Source organism: Papio anubis, chromosome 10 (genome assembly GCF_008728515.1).
Source record: "Papio anubis isolate 15944 chromosome 10, Panubis1.0, whole genome shotgun sequence".
NCBI lineage: Eukaryota > Metazoa > Chordata > Mammalia > Primates > Cercopithecidae > Papio > Papio anubis.
The window spans coordinates 106,007,063-106,025,623 of record NC_044985.1 but is presented as its reverse complement, the minus strand read 5'-3'; the positions used below and the strand labels follow the sequence as shown (position 1 = coordinate 106,025,623).

The 18,561-nt window shown below is 38.1% G+C and overlaps 1 protein-coding gene across 2 annotated transcripts in view; it reads left to right on the top strand.

Annotated features, from left to right (window-relative positions):
- Window positions 1–17,731, top strand: part of PAX3 (paired box 3) — a 98,351-nt gene extending 80,620 nt beyond the window's left edge. For both annotated transcript variants that reach the window (XM_003907997.3, XM_009183169.2), the window contains exons 8-9: window positions 16,694–16,940; window positions 17,442–17,731. In XM_003907997.3, the coding sequence (XP_003908046.2) occupies window positions 16,694–16,940; window positions 17,442–17,476 (282 nt within the window). In that variant the 3' untranslated portion in view covers window positions 17,477–17,731. The remainder of the gene's footprint in view (window positions 1–16,693; window positions 16,941–17,441) is intronic.
- The last annotated feature ends 830 nt before the right edge of the window (window positions 17,732–18,561 follow it).

Here is an 18,561-nt window from a genome sequence, read left to right as displayed (position 1 = left end):
TCTTCCACAACTTAGAAGTAACATCAAATGTACTTATCTCTGCGACTTTTTCAACATTTGTAGTTTTGGGGGCCATAGAAAAGCTTTTTATGAACATGATTTGGTTGAAACTTTTAATAAAAGTAAACTCCCGCCCTAGCTGCTTCTGAAAAGGGAGATCCCAGATTCCATTGGCATTTCTTAGTACCTTATTTTATTCAATAGCAATAAAACTAACAAGAACCTGTATTCTATAAGTGAAACTGGTAATTTCTTGTATAAGTGTATTACCTTGTATGTTATGATGTGTATTCTTTTGTATTATACAAGTATCACATAAGTAGAATTGCTAGAATGTGATCTCCTAACTATTAATCCTTGACTTCAAGAGGCCTGGCTATGATTCTGGAGTTGATGTTAGAGCGAAATCATTCTAATACTAAGCAATGGAAAATTTCATAGGCATTTTTTCCTGTATTTCTTTACTGTATCTTACATGATTATGTTAATTCCTGATTACATTGCAATATGCAAGGTATTTTGCATTTCTGCCATACATTTCCACCTCAAACCACCACTAGGAATTTATGTTCTCTTGGTTTTTGTGGCAACCCCACTGAGTTAGAAAAGAGACACATAATATGAAGTTCTTCCTTATTTCCTCAGGCAAAGTTAAAGAACAAAGGACAACGAGTAAATCAGTATCTTGCCAAACATGTTTATGTAACAGTGGAGTAGGAGAATTGGATTCGAACTTAGATTTCTGTAGACTTTGGGCTGTATCACTTCTCTATAATGACTCTATTTAAACAAGAGGTGCTTATCTGGCTTTCTTAAAAATATTTTAAAGAAAAATGTGGAGCAAAGAGCTCATGTCTAGCACCCTAGTTTGCTTGTTAACTAAAGAAGGGACTAGAGAAAGGCTGGTGACCTCTAATAAGTCACTGCTTATTATAGAGTACTTATTAATATATTGGATCATGTAACACAGACAATGTTATGCTAACTGATGATAACTAATAGCATTACGATTACCATTTCTCCTCTTCCTTGTTACTTACTCTCCTACTTCCTCTACCTCTGTCTGGTTATCTAATACGCAGAAAAACCAACTGAGGCCCAAAATGATTGTCACCTTCTGCCAGCCAAAGGACTGACAGGGAGGGAATTGAGACTGGAATCTAGGATTCCTGGTTCCTGGTCTAGGATCTTGTCTATTATAGCCCAGAGTTGAATGAAGACAAAACAAGTTTCATGAAAAAACAGATGCAGGGGGTTTTAGTCATATTATAAAATAATTTAGTAGAGATTAGTTCTTTAAAGTTTTCTGTTCAGGTTAATTTATGCTCTTTTTGCTAAGTTTAATTTCCATTGGTCTTTTATCTTATCCCCAGAATAAAAGCACTGGATGTTCATTGTAGAGAAATAAAAAAAATTGCTTAAATTGCTTAAACAGTGTCTGTAAAGTAGAAAAAAGAATCCCCCAGGGCAACTACCATGAATATCTTTGCATATTGCCTTCTAGCCTTTTTAGGTTCTTATGCCTCCTTTAGAAACATAATTGAGAAAGTAGAAAGCAGTATATACACCTTTGTATCTTGCCTTTTCTCTGTATTTACGTGTCATCATAGGCCTTTTGCCACCTGTCAATTTACACGGAATTGGATATAGTTTTTTGAGTCACTGTGGTCAGCTCACTGTATATCTCTCTGGTGGAGCTATTTGATATGTTAAAAATATTTCTGCATTTTATTCAACTTTTCCCCTAGAGCCATTGACATTGATGTATTGTTTGCCATCCACAGTTAGAAATTGTGAGCTAGAATTCGTGTGAACCATTGTAGAATGGGCTTTCTAGTTTCTCATCAAGGAGCTAATAGACACTATAAGGATAGCCAAAGCATTTCTTTCTCTCTCTCTCTCTCTTTCTCTGTCTCTCTCTCTGTGTGTGTGTGTGTGTGTGTGTATGTATACAATAGTTGGTTTTTGTTTTGCATCTCTAACGTATCTGTTCTCCCGAGCAAAGGCTGGGAATTAGAGCCATTTGCCAAATGGCGCATCATAGATGCCCTCAGTCCGTTCCTCAGAGAAGGCCTCAGCTTCATGAGGGGCTGGCGTGAAACAGTGTCTCAGGGAGGTCACACCTGTCCAGATGGTCAGAGCCTGACAATGGACTGATCTGTATTTGTGACAGCCTAAATCTCAGAATACCAATAGCAACCTTTAGAAACTCTGATGTTATTCCTCCTCAAGTTGCTGAAAGGGTCTGTGCATTACTTAATCATTGGCAAGGTTTTCTTGTTCTGAGGGAATCAGCGACAATATCTGGGGAATATTTTCATTTTACTTATTGGAAAACTGAGGCCAAGGCAACACAATCACCTAATTGATGGAATGAGCTAGTGGCAGGGTTAAGAGCCAACTCTATGTCTTGTCCAGTTCTTACTAGTTCTTCTATGAACACAAATTACACATTTTAGTGGCTGGTCGCCACCAGAGGAAGCATAATGTCCTAAGAAATCTTCCAAGGGCTGCCCCACTGATATGCGACTGAATTTTCTTGCAGTCAGGGTGGAATGGCTTCACAAATGGTGGGCTTGGTTTTTCATTCCATTGAAGGCTGGATGTGTCAGGGAACCTGAGGCGAGATTCTCAGTGATGCGTGAGAGGGTGGAGACAGGCTAATGACCTCAAAATGTTCTGTCATCTCTGGATTGCTGTCTGAACTGCATAACCTGTTTGGAGATGGGGCTTATAATGAATGACAAAATACCCTCTGGGAAGGAAAGCGTTTAACTCACTGCAACACAGGCTTTCTTCTGTAGTACCGTCCTTCTGAAAGTTTCTGTTCTGTGGATGTGAGGACAATATAGTACAGGGGATAATACAGACCATTTATTTCCCCTGCATCCCCAGAGAGTACATTACCAGCACCTTCCTACACATGTGGCAAGAAAAAGGAATGCTGCCTTGGAATACAGAGTGCTGAGGAAGTACTACCATATGCTCAAGATGTGAGGCTAATTAACATTTGGCCCATGTTCTTCTAATTAACTTTTCTTTGCAAGAAATACTACCCTCACTGCTCCCCCACCCCCAAGACACACATAGCCAAACCTCCAAAACAAGACCAATTAAATTAACAAACTTTTATCATTTCATGCCTCACCCCCCTCCCACTTCTACAAACTCCACAGTTCTTCGATAACAGTTTCTAAAGATTTCCTGAGTGAAATACAGTATCAGTGGGTTACACGGTTTCTAGGAAGTTTTCCTATTGTTTTGTAGTATGCAAAATGGGCCAACTTGGCTGCATTTAGGGTTCATCAACCATTGCAAATGATTCTTCAAATGTTTTGGGTTTGGTAAAACCTAAAACACATTTTTGCCAAGCACTTTTCCTCCTTAATTTTTCAAACTGTGTATTTTAGGGAAAATTTGATCCATATGGTTTTGATTCATTTACTCTTATATCACTGACATTTTTTTTTCCCTATGAAGCCATTTGATATCCAAGAAGCTTTCTGAGCTTTTCCTACATTCATTTTAAGCATTTTCCTCTCTAAAAAGAGGAAGTTCTGTTTGCAACCTCAGAGCCCATAAATTTTGAGTTCCTCTCAATTCAGCAATACTTACAAATACATTTGGTATAAATCTGGATTATTATGAACATATTTTATGTTTAGAGCAGATGGGCAGATTTTAGTTTCTGGTTTATGAGTGAAACCAATGACAAAATAAGAAAATAGGCTTAAATTACAAAAAAGTTTTGTTTTAGAGAACCTTTAACTGTTATTAATAAATCCCCATGGTAAGAACTATGCTGTGAGTCCTCGTTTCAAATTTTGTTCAGGTCTTGGGTAAGATGTAATTGAATAACCAGTACACCTGTCCTATTTCATGGATAATCTGCTGAGGAAAGAAAAAATTCTCATAAAGATTTGTGTACTGGGCTTGAAAATGCCTGAATGTTTGCCCACCACTCAGCACCACTCAGGAACAAAGAGGAGGTCTGCAGATCTCATCTGTAGTTTATCCACCATTCATCTAGTAAGTCCGGCTGAATCATCACAGACTTATGGTGATGAGATACCATCTCTGAAATAGACTCAGAAAGAGCAGATAGCTCTTTACACTAAGACGACTGTGGTTAATGGCATAAAATGCCAGGATCAACTTTTTGTCCTTATTCACATTTTACAAAAGCAAACCTTTAACTCTACCACCCATCCAGTTGCTTTTAAAGAATAATATTAAAATTGAGATTATTAGTGTGTAATGTATGTAAATTGCATATTTGGTGTCAGCTACGCCTATTAGGAAGCTTCTTCGTTTCATGCATATATGTATTAGACTATCATGGTTCCATTTCAAATTAGATTTCAATTGCTCAGCACAGTTCCTTTTGACAAACATTTGTTAATCCTGAAACTTATTAGGAAGAAGCATTTAAGTGTTAATATGTGTACTCAAAACTCAAGACTGTTTTTGATTTCACTTGTCATTTTTGGGACCACAGTGCTAACAACGATCTCAAATTCTTTAGCGGCCAAGGCAAAATGATGGTTGTTTGCTCATCCAAGGGGTAAGGACCTGTTACGTGGATGGGATATAGTCATTAAAAATGGTTGCAGTGGTTACTTCTCTGTTTCATTTGTTGCTGTGAAAATCTTTCCCACTGTGGCTTGGTAATTCCTTGCCTTTTTCTTTTGCTGTTGATATAGAGCAAAGCAATAAGGTTCAGCCTGGCGATACAGCCAGCTTCTGTTTCAAGATAGATAATTTTTTGGGACATTTTTGGGTGCACATTCAGAAGCTACTTGAGGCTAGTCTTGTTGACAAGCCATTCATTTTGTCCATTTCACACACTGGTTGCAAATTCTGTGCCCTTGACCTGCCTTTATCATTGTGAAGAATCAGACAAGCAGATAGCCTGCCACCATCCTATTTCCCAATGGAGGGGCTTTCTTCCCTTTACACTTTCCAGGAATTCATCTGTAGAAGAAAAAGGAGTGATTTTGATTAAAGAAATTTGTTGGGTGTAAGAAATTTGTTAGGTGTCAAACAAAGCTGGGGGCAGAGAGGTGTTTTTTTTACAAAAGTGGCAGCCTCTCAAAGACTTGAGCCTCTTTCTGTTTCTTTTCTAAAGCAGTTTGTGAGCTGATTGCCAGGACTTCAGAAGCCTCCATGTTTATGAAGGCTCAAGAATGTTTATGATCATAAACGAGCCCATTTCAGCTACACCAGAAAAACCACTGGCCATTTGGAGGTTTCCATTCTGCCATATCAGGTTTTCGAGATGTTCTGCTCCTGGATGAAAACATGGCTGTTAATCCATTTGTTGAATCAATGCAGCCTGTAATTGACCTGGTACTTTTGGTTTTTCTCTAAGGCTGTGGCTGCTACACTTAAAGAGTATGAGGAGAGCCCTGGTTTATGTCAGCTCCAGTCATAGCCTCTTGAGTTAGTTAAATTTGGCGAATTGTGAGAGAGACAACGACTTGGCCCACATCTCCTTTTTAAAGAAAGGGAGAATGTAGCAACCAGTGACTGAATCTTACATCATGTCACTGAAATGAGCCACAAGAAAACCTTCCTTGCTGAATTAATTATTTTTGTGTCTGCCGAACTGATTTAAATAGAAATTCTGTCAGCTATGTTCTCCTGTACATTGGGCAAATCAAATGCAACAACCTTGTGTTTTCTTTTTTAGTCCCATTTGAATTCCTCTAGCTATTGAGTAGAAAAAAAAAATGAGCATTATTGCTTTGTCTATAACAAAGCAACTAGGATAAAATGTTTCTCTTTGTAGTCGGCAATACACAGCCGTGCTAGATACTATGTGGGGCCAATGGCCTGAATCAACCTTTTATATGTGGTTGGAATGCAATGTAAAGCTTTTAATTTATTATTGCATTTGCAAAATGGCAATATCTTCAGAAATCTGAATACTTGCATATTTATTCAATTAGGGGATGAATGTGTGCTTTGTATTACAGGCATAGAAGACTTGATTCAGTCATTAGTTGTATACTATTTGTGTGTGTATGTGTGTGTTTGTTTTTCCAAAGAATCTGTCTCTGTAAAACAGTCTGGGTTTCATCAGAGGTATATATTTTTCAATGTATAGTATAATATTTAAAAATTCCTCTTGACATTTAGCTCGAATTCAGTAAACTAGAGTTTCTGAGATTAGCGATTGCATTGCCCCTGCTGATCAATGGAACAGATGGCAAATTGGGAGACATTTGAGGAGAGTGCATTTTGCAGAATCATGGGGTAGTGTGTCTACATTGAAGGGAATATTTCTTAGCTATAAGATGACTGTTCAGGTAACCTTTAGGACTGAACTAATGAAAGAAGCAAGCATTACTTAAAGAAGTAACTCTTCTTTTTTTTCTCACGAAAATACTAATGTCTCATTTTGGGCAACTTGTATTAAAAAAAAATCTAGTTAAACTCTTGCATCTGTCAAACTCTTGCATCTGTCCTGAGATTTCAAAATACCTGCTGTAGAGCTGATCCTCTATTTGTGTCGCTCTGTGCTTCTAGCTCAATGTCAACCATTCCATGACTCTTCCAGGCAAAATTTCTTTTTTAGCTTCTATTGATGCCACATTATTATATTTATACCTTGTTAAAACGCATACTAGACTCTATTCTATTATAGTGTATCCATACCCCCACTGCCTTTGATTATAAGCTTCTAGAGGAATGATACTATTTGCACACTCTGAAACCAAACCAAGTCTCATGATAAAGACTTGTTCCCCAAAGCAGGCTCTGTAGAACAGTGGTGTGATAGAAAAGCATTCTGAAGGTAAAATTTGGTAAAACTCAGAAATTACATCCCTTTACCTTTCAGTGTATGAGTGCACATTAGCCTACTAAAGGCCCTGACAAGTCTTGCAGTATGAAAACATGTTTAACTTTGTTTAATTCAGTGTATTCTAATCTGATTATGGCGCCCTTTTGTTGAATACCGAGCTATCAAGTTTTGAGGAACATGTCCTGGGATGTACTGAATGATGGGAAACCCAGGTGGAGACCCAACTCTTGATTTATTTGTTTCTAAAATGGCTTCTTGATTTTTTCCATGGGTGAATGTTTTTCTCTAATTAATGTCTGATAGTGCCTTCTACCTTAAAACAGTGTCAGCCATTTGTGTAAGAACTTAGAGTAGGGGGAGACTAATTTTAAAGAAGAGACTATAAACTACCTAATAATATTTAGGATGAGGCAAATAAGGGGGTAAAGGAGAAGAAAGAATTCCTATCTAGTGAATTGATTGCAGTGTAAGTATAACTCATTAATTTAAAGACAGCCCCAATAGAGTTCAAACTTATCAGTCGCTTACTAGCTGCACATTTTCACATAAACTGTTTAAACTGTCTCAGCTTCTGCTGTGCCTTCTTGTTCAACTTAGACGATACTAAAAAAAAATTGTCTTGTAGACTTAGGCTGAGGAACATTAAATGCTTTTTTATAAAGCTAATGCTGTTGCAATAGGGCTTCATTATTGTTGACTTAAAAATACCATGTATGGCCAAGTGTGGTGGTTCACACCTGTAATCTCAGGACTTTGGCAGGCTAAGGTGGGATCGCTTGTGTCTAGGAGTTTGAGACCAGCCTAGGCAACATAGTGAGACCTCCTCTCTACAAAAGATACAAAAATTAGCTTGGAATGGTGGCCTGTACCTGTAGTCCCAACTACTCAGGAGGCTGAGGTGAGAGGACACCTTAAGCCCGGGAGGGTGAGACTGCAGTGAGCCATGATTGTACCATTGCACTCAGCCTGGGTGACAGAGTCAGAAAAAAAAAATTATGTGAATCTCTGACAGAAAATATCCTTTTGCTTGTCCATGAAAAATAAAGCAAACATGGAAACTGAGTGACATCAAAGGAAAGGCGGTATGTTGGTAAACTTACCACTTGAATATTTTCAAGTATTCCACTTAGACATTTCAAAGATCTAAGGATTCATATTGATGTCCACTCAGAATGCAGTAACTCTAAGGTGGCTGGATAAGATAGTCTCCAGAAATATAATGTACTAATATCAATTTATTTGAGAAATTCAGATTACAATAACATGAGAACCCACTATAATGAAAACTAAAGTCAACCATCCTTCATTTCATGGGGCTGGGAACAGGGAGGGGAGAGGTCGTCCTGCTGTTTTTCTTTTTGTATTCTAGTTTTGACTTATTGAAATGTAATATTGACATGAATGTATTTTTGAAAATATGCAGTCCATCTTCTATAACAATAGATAATGGGTAAATTAGAAGCATGATACTTGCCTCAAAGGCAGGGGAATCTGATATGCAGTGATGCTTCTCTCTCACCAGCCAAGGATAAGGGTAGCTAAAACATCATGTACCATCAAAAGGTTTTGGAACAGCCGGGCGCGGTGGCTCACGCCTGTAATGCCAGCACTTTGGGAGGCGGGCGGATCAGGAGGTCAGGAGATCAAGACCATCCTGGCTAACACAGTGAAACCCTGTCTCTACTGAAAATACAAAAAATTAGCCGGGCATAGTGGCGGGCGCCTGTAGTCCCAGCTACTCGGGAGTCTGAGGCAGGAGAATGATGTGAACCTGGGACGTGGAGCTTGCAGTGAGCCGAGATCACACCACTGCACTGCAGCCTGGGTGACAGAGCAAGACTCCATCTCAAAAAAAAAAAAAAGGTTTTGGAACATAAGGGGCAATCTAAGTGATTTTGGGAGCACTTTTTAAAATCACTAGATTACAAAGATTTTATTTTGCTAGGATCTGCAGGAGCAGAATTAGTTTCTGTAGATGGAAGTAGATTCTGTATGTTGCCAGTCTACACCAAGCTGCCTGTGCAGTAGGAGACATAACCACTGCCCAGATTATGACCATAAGTACAAGTCGTAAGGTAGAAAAGAGAGCACAGCATCATTATTGGTTCAGCATCCCTGGAGTTAGGTATGGGAGAGAATTAAGGTAAATATGATTTTAGCTTAATGGTGTAGTAGTTTCTAGCTTTTAGAAGACTGTGTTCTTAGATGTTGTCTCACGTTTGTAGAGTTGGTACAAATTCCATTAATTTGATTAAATTTAATATTTTTTTGAGACAGAGTGTCACTCTGTCACCCAGGCTGGAGTACAGTGATGCAAACACAGCTCATTGCAGCCTTGACTTCCTGGGCTCAGGTGATTCTCTTCCCTTAGGCCCCCAGTAGCTGGGACTACAGGTGCATGCCACCATACCCAGCTAATTTTTTTTTCTTTTTGTAGAGACGGAGTTTTGCTGTATTGACTAGGTTGGTCTTGAACTCCCGGGCTCAAGCAATCCTCTGGCCTCAGCCTCCCGAAGTGCTGAGATTACAGGCATGAGCCACCACATCTGGCCAAATTCCATGAATTTTAAATGAATGCTTATTCTGCCTTACCACAGAGCCTATGAAACAGACCAGAAAGTGTTTTCTAAAGAGTATGCTCATGCCTGTTCTCCATTTCCCCATGATTAACAGAAATACATTTCCTGACATCTACTCATCAGTATCACAGGTAAATCAGTATCACCAGGTATTTTCAGTTAGTTCTTTTCTTTATCTTAAGGATGTACCTTCCTTCACATGAAGAGAAGGGTAGGGAAGTTTCTTTTCTGTAGTCTTCAGACATTTCATAGATGGAACCTTATGCTATTGACTTTGGGCAGCCACAGAAATATTTGCTTACATCCTACATAGTTTGGAAGAAAGAAGACATTTCTTTGTTGAGCTGGACAACCATTTTCTTCTTTTAGCAGATCAGAATGTCTGCCTTACATGTTGTTAGAGTGGTAGGTGGAGGGAAAACTTTTAGGGAAATGGGAATATAGTATATATAGACCAACATTCCTCTGCTTGGGATAGGCAGAGTTGAAGCTCTTTTTGCTAAAAGGCAGTATTTCTAGTTTATTATAAGTGATCTGTGAGTCTCAAATGGGACTGTGAAGTTAAAGGTCAGCAAGATTTGCATTTATGAATGGTTATTAGGGTGAATCAGCTCTGCATTTCCTTACATGGAAGTTTGGTTTACAAGCAATTAGAGAGAAAATTTTGAATGCCATATCACTGAAGTATTGTGAGATGCCCAAACATAGAGCTTTTCTCTTTCTATATTTAGAATCCCAAGTCTCAAAGGGTCAATTAATATTTAGCAAAAGTATCCTAGAGTAGTCATGAAATGAAACCAAGATACACGTTTGATTTTCCACAGTCATGTTCTCAGACTGAATTTTGAAACGTTGATAGGTTTGAGCACACACGCTTTAGAGGGCTACTGTGGTTGTGAGAAATTTCCTGAAATGAGAAGAGTTAACAGCAGGTAATGTCATTCCTCCCAGAAAGAGTTTGAGGCTCTCTGTGTTAAGTGATGAATGAGGGTATCTGACCCACATCTGTTTTACATTAGAATGGAACATTGCCCTGACATCCTCAGGAGCATTTGTCAAGATTCCCTGGACAGAGCTTCTGTAAATTACATGTTGCAAATGTGTCAGGGTCAGATAAGAGGATATCATTAACTCCCCCAAGTTTACTCAGGGCTCCGTCAGTCCCTCTTAATATGCTAAGGGCCAACAATTTTCCTTGAGCCGTTTTGTTATATTTTTCATTCATAGAAGAAAAAAATATTTGCTATACTCCCCCGATATTGCACATGTTCTTTTCCCATAAATCATATTAATTGTAGACATGGTCACAAAGCATATTAAATGCAGGCATGCGTAAATGAATTAAAACATATGAGAATTTTATTATGCCCATGGTGGGTCTAACATAGTCAAATACCAGTGGTATTAACTGGCATGCTTTTTCATTTAGGTGGAATGAGCTTTTCCTTAATGGGCTTTATTGATAATAGATGGACATGATATGGTTATTCATCACTGGCTAGAAGTAAACTAGAAGTTACATACATATACACTTTAGAGGGAAGACTAGAAGGCTGAAAAACCCTTTATATCATACAAAATCATAATTCACAATGGTTTTTTATAAAACAACTAAATGTGCATATAAAATGTTAAATTAGAAGAACATCTGCCTTGTTAAGAACAAGTACCTATGATTATGCAACTCATTTCTGTGCTAATTCTCTGTCTAGATTTATATTTTAGTCATCAGTCCCCAAAGAATATTGCTACTAGATTTAGCACTTAGCTCTATTGAGCAATACATATTCAAAATAATTGGTAAAAAATAAGCTATTTCTGTGATTGGTCACAGGGCTGGAGATGAAACATACATAACCCCTTAGAGTTTAACTGAGACAATACTTACTGTACTCTTTACAATGAAAACTTGGAAATGTATGCTGCATATGAAGCACACTTGTCTGGCACTCATACTTCTTCATCATGCACTAAGCACAGCTACTTGTAAAATGTAGGCTGAGGATCAAAATAAAACAGATAAAGACATACTAAGCTGGGCATTTTACATGCACAGGTTTTCTATCTGGTTAGGTAAAGGTCAGTCTTGGCCTTTCCCTAACTCTCAGGATGGGTGAGAAGGTCACCACACATACCTTAAGAGAAACTTCTGCCTTCAGGCAACTTCCCTCTTGTGGCTTTCAAACAGACAGGACCCAAAATCTAATTATTTAGATGCTAATCAACTGCAGGATAATTCCTAAGGCATTTGAATCTGAGGACAACATTTTCAGGAAAGTCTTTGCTCTTTAAATTTAGGTTTTTAACCTCAAAGATACAGTTACTGAAATTTAACCATTAGATGACTCCAGTAACACCCATATTGGTAAAAAAAAAAAAAATTAGATAAATATTTGAACATTTTTGTTTGGTTCTGAAAATAAATTATATCTAAATAAAAAATATAGTCAGTAGATTTTTGGAGGAAAGGATAGAAGGCTGAAAAAACTCTTTATGTCATACAAAGCTGTAATTCACAACATTAAAAAAAAAAACTAACTAAATGTGTATGTTAAATGTTAAATCAGAACATCTGATTTCTTAAGAACAGGAAAGAAAATAGAGACGTGAACCAAGAATTCCTACTAAAGAAAAAAGAAGCGCCTGGATGTACACCATAATTTACTAAATCATTTTAGATTTCTGATAAGCTTCAGGCACTTTCAACTGATGGGAAAACCATAATGCTTGTGCCAAGACAAATATTTTCCAGACATAGTTTTAAAGGTAAATCTTCATTTGGCCCACAGTTTTTATCTTTTTTATTTAATCTTACAATAGGAAAATTAATTCAAGAGAAATATGGCATGGAGCAATTGTAAAGACTTAAGTTTTTCCTGAACCATATAATCTTCCAATCAACATATAAACAACCTATTTGGAATTCGGAAACTTGAGAATGAGTTTAAAGAGATCTTCACAAAATGTCTCTCTAATAATGCAAAAGATGGTGGAGCTGGTAGAAGAAATGTGGACATAAATTCAGAAGCTTTGAATTTGTTTTTAAAGGCTGTTCAGAAAACAGTTTAGGAACAGTATGTGGGACACATTTTGGAGGTAACAATTTAGAAATCTGCTTAATAGATTTTGTTTTTAGATGGTTCACAACTAAAAGTAAAAAGAAAGAGTTCTCCTTACTTCCTTTTCTGGCGAGACAGAACAGAGATCTTTATTAAAGAAAAACTCTTTCTGGTCATTGCATCTCCTGGATTTACCTGGCATTCAATGAGTGTGATCAGTGTTCAGGAGACAGAACTAAGTAGCCTTGAATTTGTTTCTTTTTCTTTGAAATTGTTTGTCAAAACTAGGCAATCAAGCTTCTCTAATATCCCAAATTAAAACAACAACAAAAAAATCAGGTACAAAATGCCAGCCCTGTAGTAGAAATAGCTTACTAATTGTTTAAGGGGAGGGCAAAAAAATCCACTTTACAACAAATGAAGGTTTTATTTTAGGCTTTGAATTACAAATCCGAAGGAATTTGTAGGAAAAGCATGCATAAAAGAAATTCTGACATTATTCTTAAACAGAAAATGTGACTGGAAGGCATTCCATAACCATATTGGATAAGTTCTAAGAAGTTCATTTACCAACTTGTTTGTGCACAGAAAGAAATTTCCATAGCTTCCCTTGAACCACGTGAAACACAAAGTAGCTTTTAAAGAAACATACATGAAAGTGTAACGGAACCGTCTACAGAGATTTGAGGTTTTACATTATGTGAGGGGAGAGTAATGCATTTTCTATTGATGTCCTCACTTCCCCTGCCAGCACATAATTTTAAAAAATGTAAAACAGTAGGTTTGTAAAATGGTGTATATTTCTCAAGTTTTCTCAGTGTGAAATATTGAAAGAAATCACATTATAGTTATTTATTAATCTCAGTTTCAGGCCAAATGTAGGAAAATGTTAGTGCAGTATTCCCCATCCTTATAAGATTCTTGAGATTATGATAATAATATGTGACCATCACAGTGGAAATAAGAACTTGTGAATGTCTGTCTTAGGGGCTCTATCAGGGAAGTCAAAGGAACAAAAGATAACTGGTCTCTGGTCCCCTCTGTGCCCTCACATCAGCCCCTGCAAGTATTGGTTTGCTGTGCTGAGTGCTGTGGCTAAAGGAGACGCCCTCACTAGCTTCCTGTGTGTGACAATAGTGACACACAGGAAGACTCTGCAGGTGTCCTTCCTATTTGAGTCATGTTTCGGGATGTCTTAAAGCTACTCAGCCCTGGAATCTTTGAGGAACTATCTTTCTATTGCCCTAATATGGCCCTGCAGACAGGGTACCTTCTCCATCCTTCAATAGATGAAGTTCAAGGTCTTAGAGTTAAATCCTGTCCTGAGGAATTTTCTAATGCAGTGACTGCCAAAAACTGCTTCATGAACAACATCATAAGCTGATTTTTGCTTATAGGAAGGACTTGTTTCTTCTCTTTTAGGACCTTCTTGGGTTCGCCTGTCCCCTGTAATTGCTTATTGCTGCCTTCAAAGTTATGCAAACAAAAAATGTGTGGCAGGGGATTTTAAAAAAAGTTTATCACAAAAATGTACATATAGCTCATGGGAAAGTGTGCATGTTTTGAATAAAATTCTGCTCTGAGCTCATCAAGTATAACTGTAGATAGAGCATTCCATTTCTCCCTTAAAGCGACATACCATTGACTGAATTTCAAGTAAGTATCTTCATGAAGGACACTATTAATTTAAAGTTTATTTTCCTTTTATTTAATGCCACTGGATATCTTTCTTCTCTGGACTAATATAGTTACAAAATTGCTTTTCCTAAGTTTTTGAATTTTCCTTAACACAACTTATTCCTGGTAAAATATTTGGCCTGTGCGATTTATTCCCTTTCATTAAGAAAAATCACATTTTAAAATGTTATGTTCATGTCCAATCTCACCCATCAGGATCACACACAAAAATGTACTCCTGATTTGAAAGGAGTGTGACCGGCACCAAACAACCTCTAACTTAAAGAATCTTTCCTTCTAAAAGAGATGTCTAATTTGGGCTGAGATTTCATAATTAATAAATTAGTGTATCAACTGAAATTCATGAATTTTCCAGGTATACCCTGTGAAATCATCTGTAAAGCTCAAAGAAACGCAAAAAGAACCCATGTAGATGGAAAACATATCCAGGAACTAATTTAAATCCATTCTTAGTTATGTTCAAGTTTTTTAAAATAGAGAAATGAAGAAATTAACTTGCTATAAACCATGCTGGGTAGGGCCCTAAAAGAGCCCACATTCTAGTGATTTTCCATCTTCCTGGAATTGTCAGTCCTGTTGATGCTTACTTTATTTTTTGACTTTCACTTTCTCCAAATCCCCATTAAAACAAAACTAAGCTCTGCCACAAATGATGTTTTTTTGTTTTTTTTTAAAGAATATAACATTTTTTAAAATTGTAAAAAAAAGACGTTTTGCCACATATCTCAAAAAATTTTAGATTCCTGGGATGTCTTTCAAAATGTGGGCATTGCTGTGTTGCTTTGCCCACACGGGCCCACCTTCCCATGTGCGTGCATAGACAATAACTCAAATGAAAGAGAGACAGCAAAATGAAAAACAGGATTTCTGGGGAAGGCAGGGACATCCATCCAAATGATCTGTTCAAATGGAGGAAGAGTGGATAACTGATAACCCACAGGAGGTGGATCTCTTTTTCCCTGTCTGTTGGGGGCTAACTGAAGATGGATCAGCTCAGAGCTGTAGTTCAAGAAGATTTGGCTTAATCATAAGGATTATGCAAACCCTTCCCAAAGGCAATTATGGGATCCTTGCTTTTGGAATCTGACTTGAGATGCTTTCTGGGAAGCAAAACTAGACCTGCCCCGTGCCCGACCTGCCTCTCAGATTCCTGCCTTGCTGGAACTCCTAGATCCAGGGTTCTATTGCCTGAATTATGAGAGCTATTTTGCAGTTAGCACGAGGGCTTATAATAAGGGCTTGGTTGTCATTTCTGCCCTCTCCTCTTTCTCTTAGTTACACACTTTAATCTCTATAGGCTTCAGACTTCCAAAAATAAGACACGACTGTGGTGGAAATGTTGTGGAATTGTTGGATACTGCATTTAAATACTTTGTAAGTGGATGTGTCTTGGGGGGCTCTTCACCTGGTGTTAGATTTCTTTTGCAATTGATTTTGAACCCTGCCACAGAAGGGTACACAGTTTAGAAAAATCACTTCCCCTCTCGTGTGGCAGTTTTCCAGCTGCAAAATTAATTATCCACTTACTTTCACCACGAGGTGCTGTGAGGGTCAGGGATCTTGAGTTTGTGAAACACTTCAGGTTGATCTGAAAGTTGTTCTTTCACAGGATATTTTTTTTTTTTCCCCAAGTTGTCTTACTCTCCAGGTTATTTACAAAACTGAACGTTTTAAGAACATGTTTGCATTTCAGGCTTGTCTTTCCTTTTAACACTATATATCGATGAAATGGTGGTTTAGGGAAGAAATAAAATAGTAGGTAATGGAGGCTTTTACTTGGAGAATCATTTACATTTCATTCATCCGGCACTTAATATGTGTCAAGCACTCACTGCTTTAGGTGCTGGGATATAAAGATGAGTAGGTTGCTCCTCTCAAAGCTCTCACCAGTCAAAGCAGGTGACTGAACTAATGAATATACAGTGGAAGGGGTAAGTAAAGTACCAGGGACCATCAGGAGGGGAGTAAATATTTCTAATTACCAGAGGATGGCCAAGATAAGGAAAGGGGCTTTCTTGAGAGGGAACACTATTTAAAAAAAAAAAAAGGCACAGAGATCTCAAAGTACATGAAAAATAACTTGCTTTGGATTCATTTATCTTTTAAAAATATAAGCAAATGACTGTTTAAAAACCACATGTGAAACTTCCAGATATAATGTATGAATAGACATTTTTCTGTATGAACAGATATAATTTCTCCCTCTTTTCATCCTTTTTTTCCTCTTCTTTGAAATTCCAGTCTGATTTTATCACTGGAGACATGGTGTAATTTCTCGCTTTCCTCTTCTCCTTCCTTCTTTTCCTTTCCCCCCTCTTCTCCCTTCTTCTCCCTCCCCCTTTCCTTCTTCTGAAACTGCAGTCAGATGTTATCGTCGGGCATGATGTAATATCTCTGCCACTTAGAATTGGGGTCATAGTCTCCAGGACAGCTCTTTAACAGATTTCCAAAGAAATAAAAACTGAACCGTCAAGTTATTCTTTCAGCTGTAGGCTGCAATCTGGTTCTCTCTGCATTTTAACTTCTTCCCAATCTGGCTGTGTTTTTAGGTAATGGGACTCCTGACCAACCACGGTGGGGTACCTCATCAGCCCCAGACTGATTACGCGCTCTCCCCTCTCACCGGGGGTCTGGAACCTACCACCACGGTGTCGGCCAGCTGCAGTCAGAGAATAGACCATATGAAGAGCTTGGACAGTCTGCCAACATCTCAGTCCTACTGTCCACCCACCTATAGCACCACAGGCTACAGTATGGACCCTGTCACAGGCTACCAATATGGGCAATATGGACAAAGTAAGCCTTGGACTTTTTAGGGGGCAATTACTCCTGGAAGGGAGATAAACTCAACTCTTGCTTAAGAAAGGTCAATTAGAGGCATGATTAAGCCTCACATGCCGGTATCGATTTTTTTTTTTTTTTGCAAAACCAGCTGACTGTTCCAGCAAGGGCTTCCTTGTGTAATTATTTTCTTAACCGATGTCAACAACATCTTGCGATTATTAATTGTTGAGACGTGAAACCTGATTGCCACTAGGTAAAACACAAGGGTTGGCCAAAATGAAATAATCCCTGACATTAGAAACACATGTTCTTAATGAGGTCAGCTCCAGGATCATATGGGGGATAATCCCAGGGACACAGAGCTGTGTCAAACTTGTCTCAGGAATAAAAATATTAGTCTCAAGCCTTTGATACCATGGTATTAAATATGACATTGTCAGCCTGTAGCTGATCTTGCCCCTGACTGTGAATTGTCCCAGCATGACCTAAGAAGCTGCGTGTGTTTCCTTACAGGTGCCTTTCATTATCTCAAGCCAGATATCGCATAAGTGAACTGTCCACTTGGAGCTAAAACTGGCCCTGTTTCTGGTCTTCGCAGCCTAGACATGAAGAATCTGCTCAGAAAACAAACAAAAAAATTACCCTTTTGTTTGGGGCGGGGAGGTCCCAATAGGAGACAAAGGAGAGCGATTGATTTTCTTCCTCCAATAGTTGGTTTCAAATTTTTTGAACATGTTTGACAAAAGTGGTGGAGAAGAAGAAGACCTGGAGCAATAAAGAACAAATGCAACATTTTAAGGCAATGGTTTCACATGGTTCCATATCAAAATATCCCAGTTCTTTAGTGCTGATCATCGAGGAGCTAGAACATTCCATTTGCTTGTGTGCGTGCACGTGTGTGTGTGTGTGTGTGTGTGTGTATTGAGATTTACCTGGACTGGTTTGGGCAAGCAGGCTATTTTAAAATATAATAGAATACTCTAAAGTATAACATGTTGATGTTCGATGCTGATACTTGTACAACTTTAAAACTGCTCACTTCATGAAGCAAGAATGGAGGAATCCTTGACTCTTACACACTGGAAATTGATGTAAAAATAAATGCCACCATTTTTTAGGAAGCTAGACTAGCTGTAAAGGACCTCCTAAGTAAATTATTTGTTACTGTATCCTCATTTGTAATCTAGTTGTCAATAAATGTCCCGGATACGTCTTGCTAACAGGATATGGGCTACCAGGAAGAAGGACTTGTTTCCTTTTCTGGTGTGGGGAGAGGTGTGTGATGTTTTTCCAGTTCACATTTATTTGGTAGCCCACCTGGGTTGGAGAAAGGGCATGGTGGAGAGAAAGTGACATGCATTCACATATCTGCTTATCAGTGTGCAATACTGTGTACCTCATGGATGCTTTGGCAATGCCCAAGGCGATATAAACAAAATCAGAACTATATTTTTGCAGGTGCTTTTATTTTCACAGCCCATAATTCATAGTTATAGAGTGCAGTGATGTTTGCCATTTGCTGGACAACCAACACCCGTGTTGCTCCTTTGATTAGAGATCAGATCAGATAATTATGCTTTTAAACTGATTACGTTTACATTCTTCTCTTTTCTATGAAAGGCAGGGCAAGAAC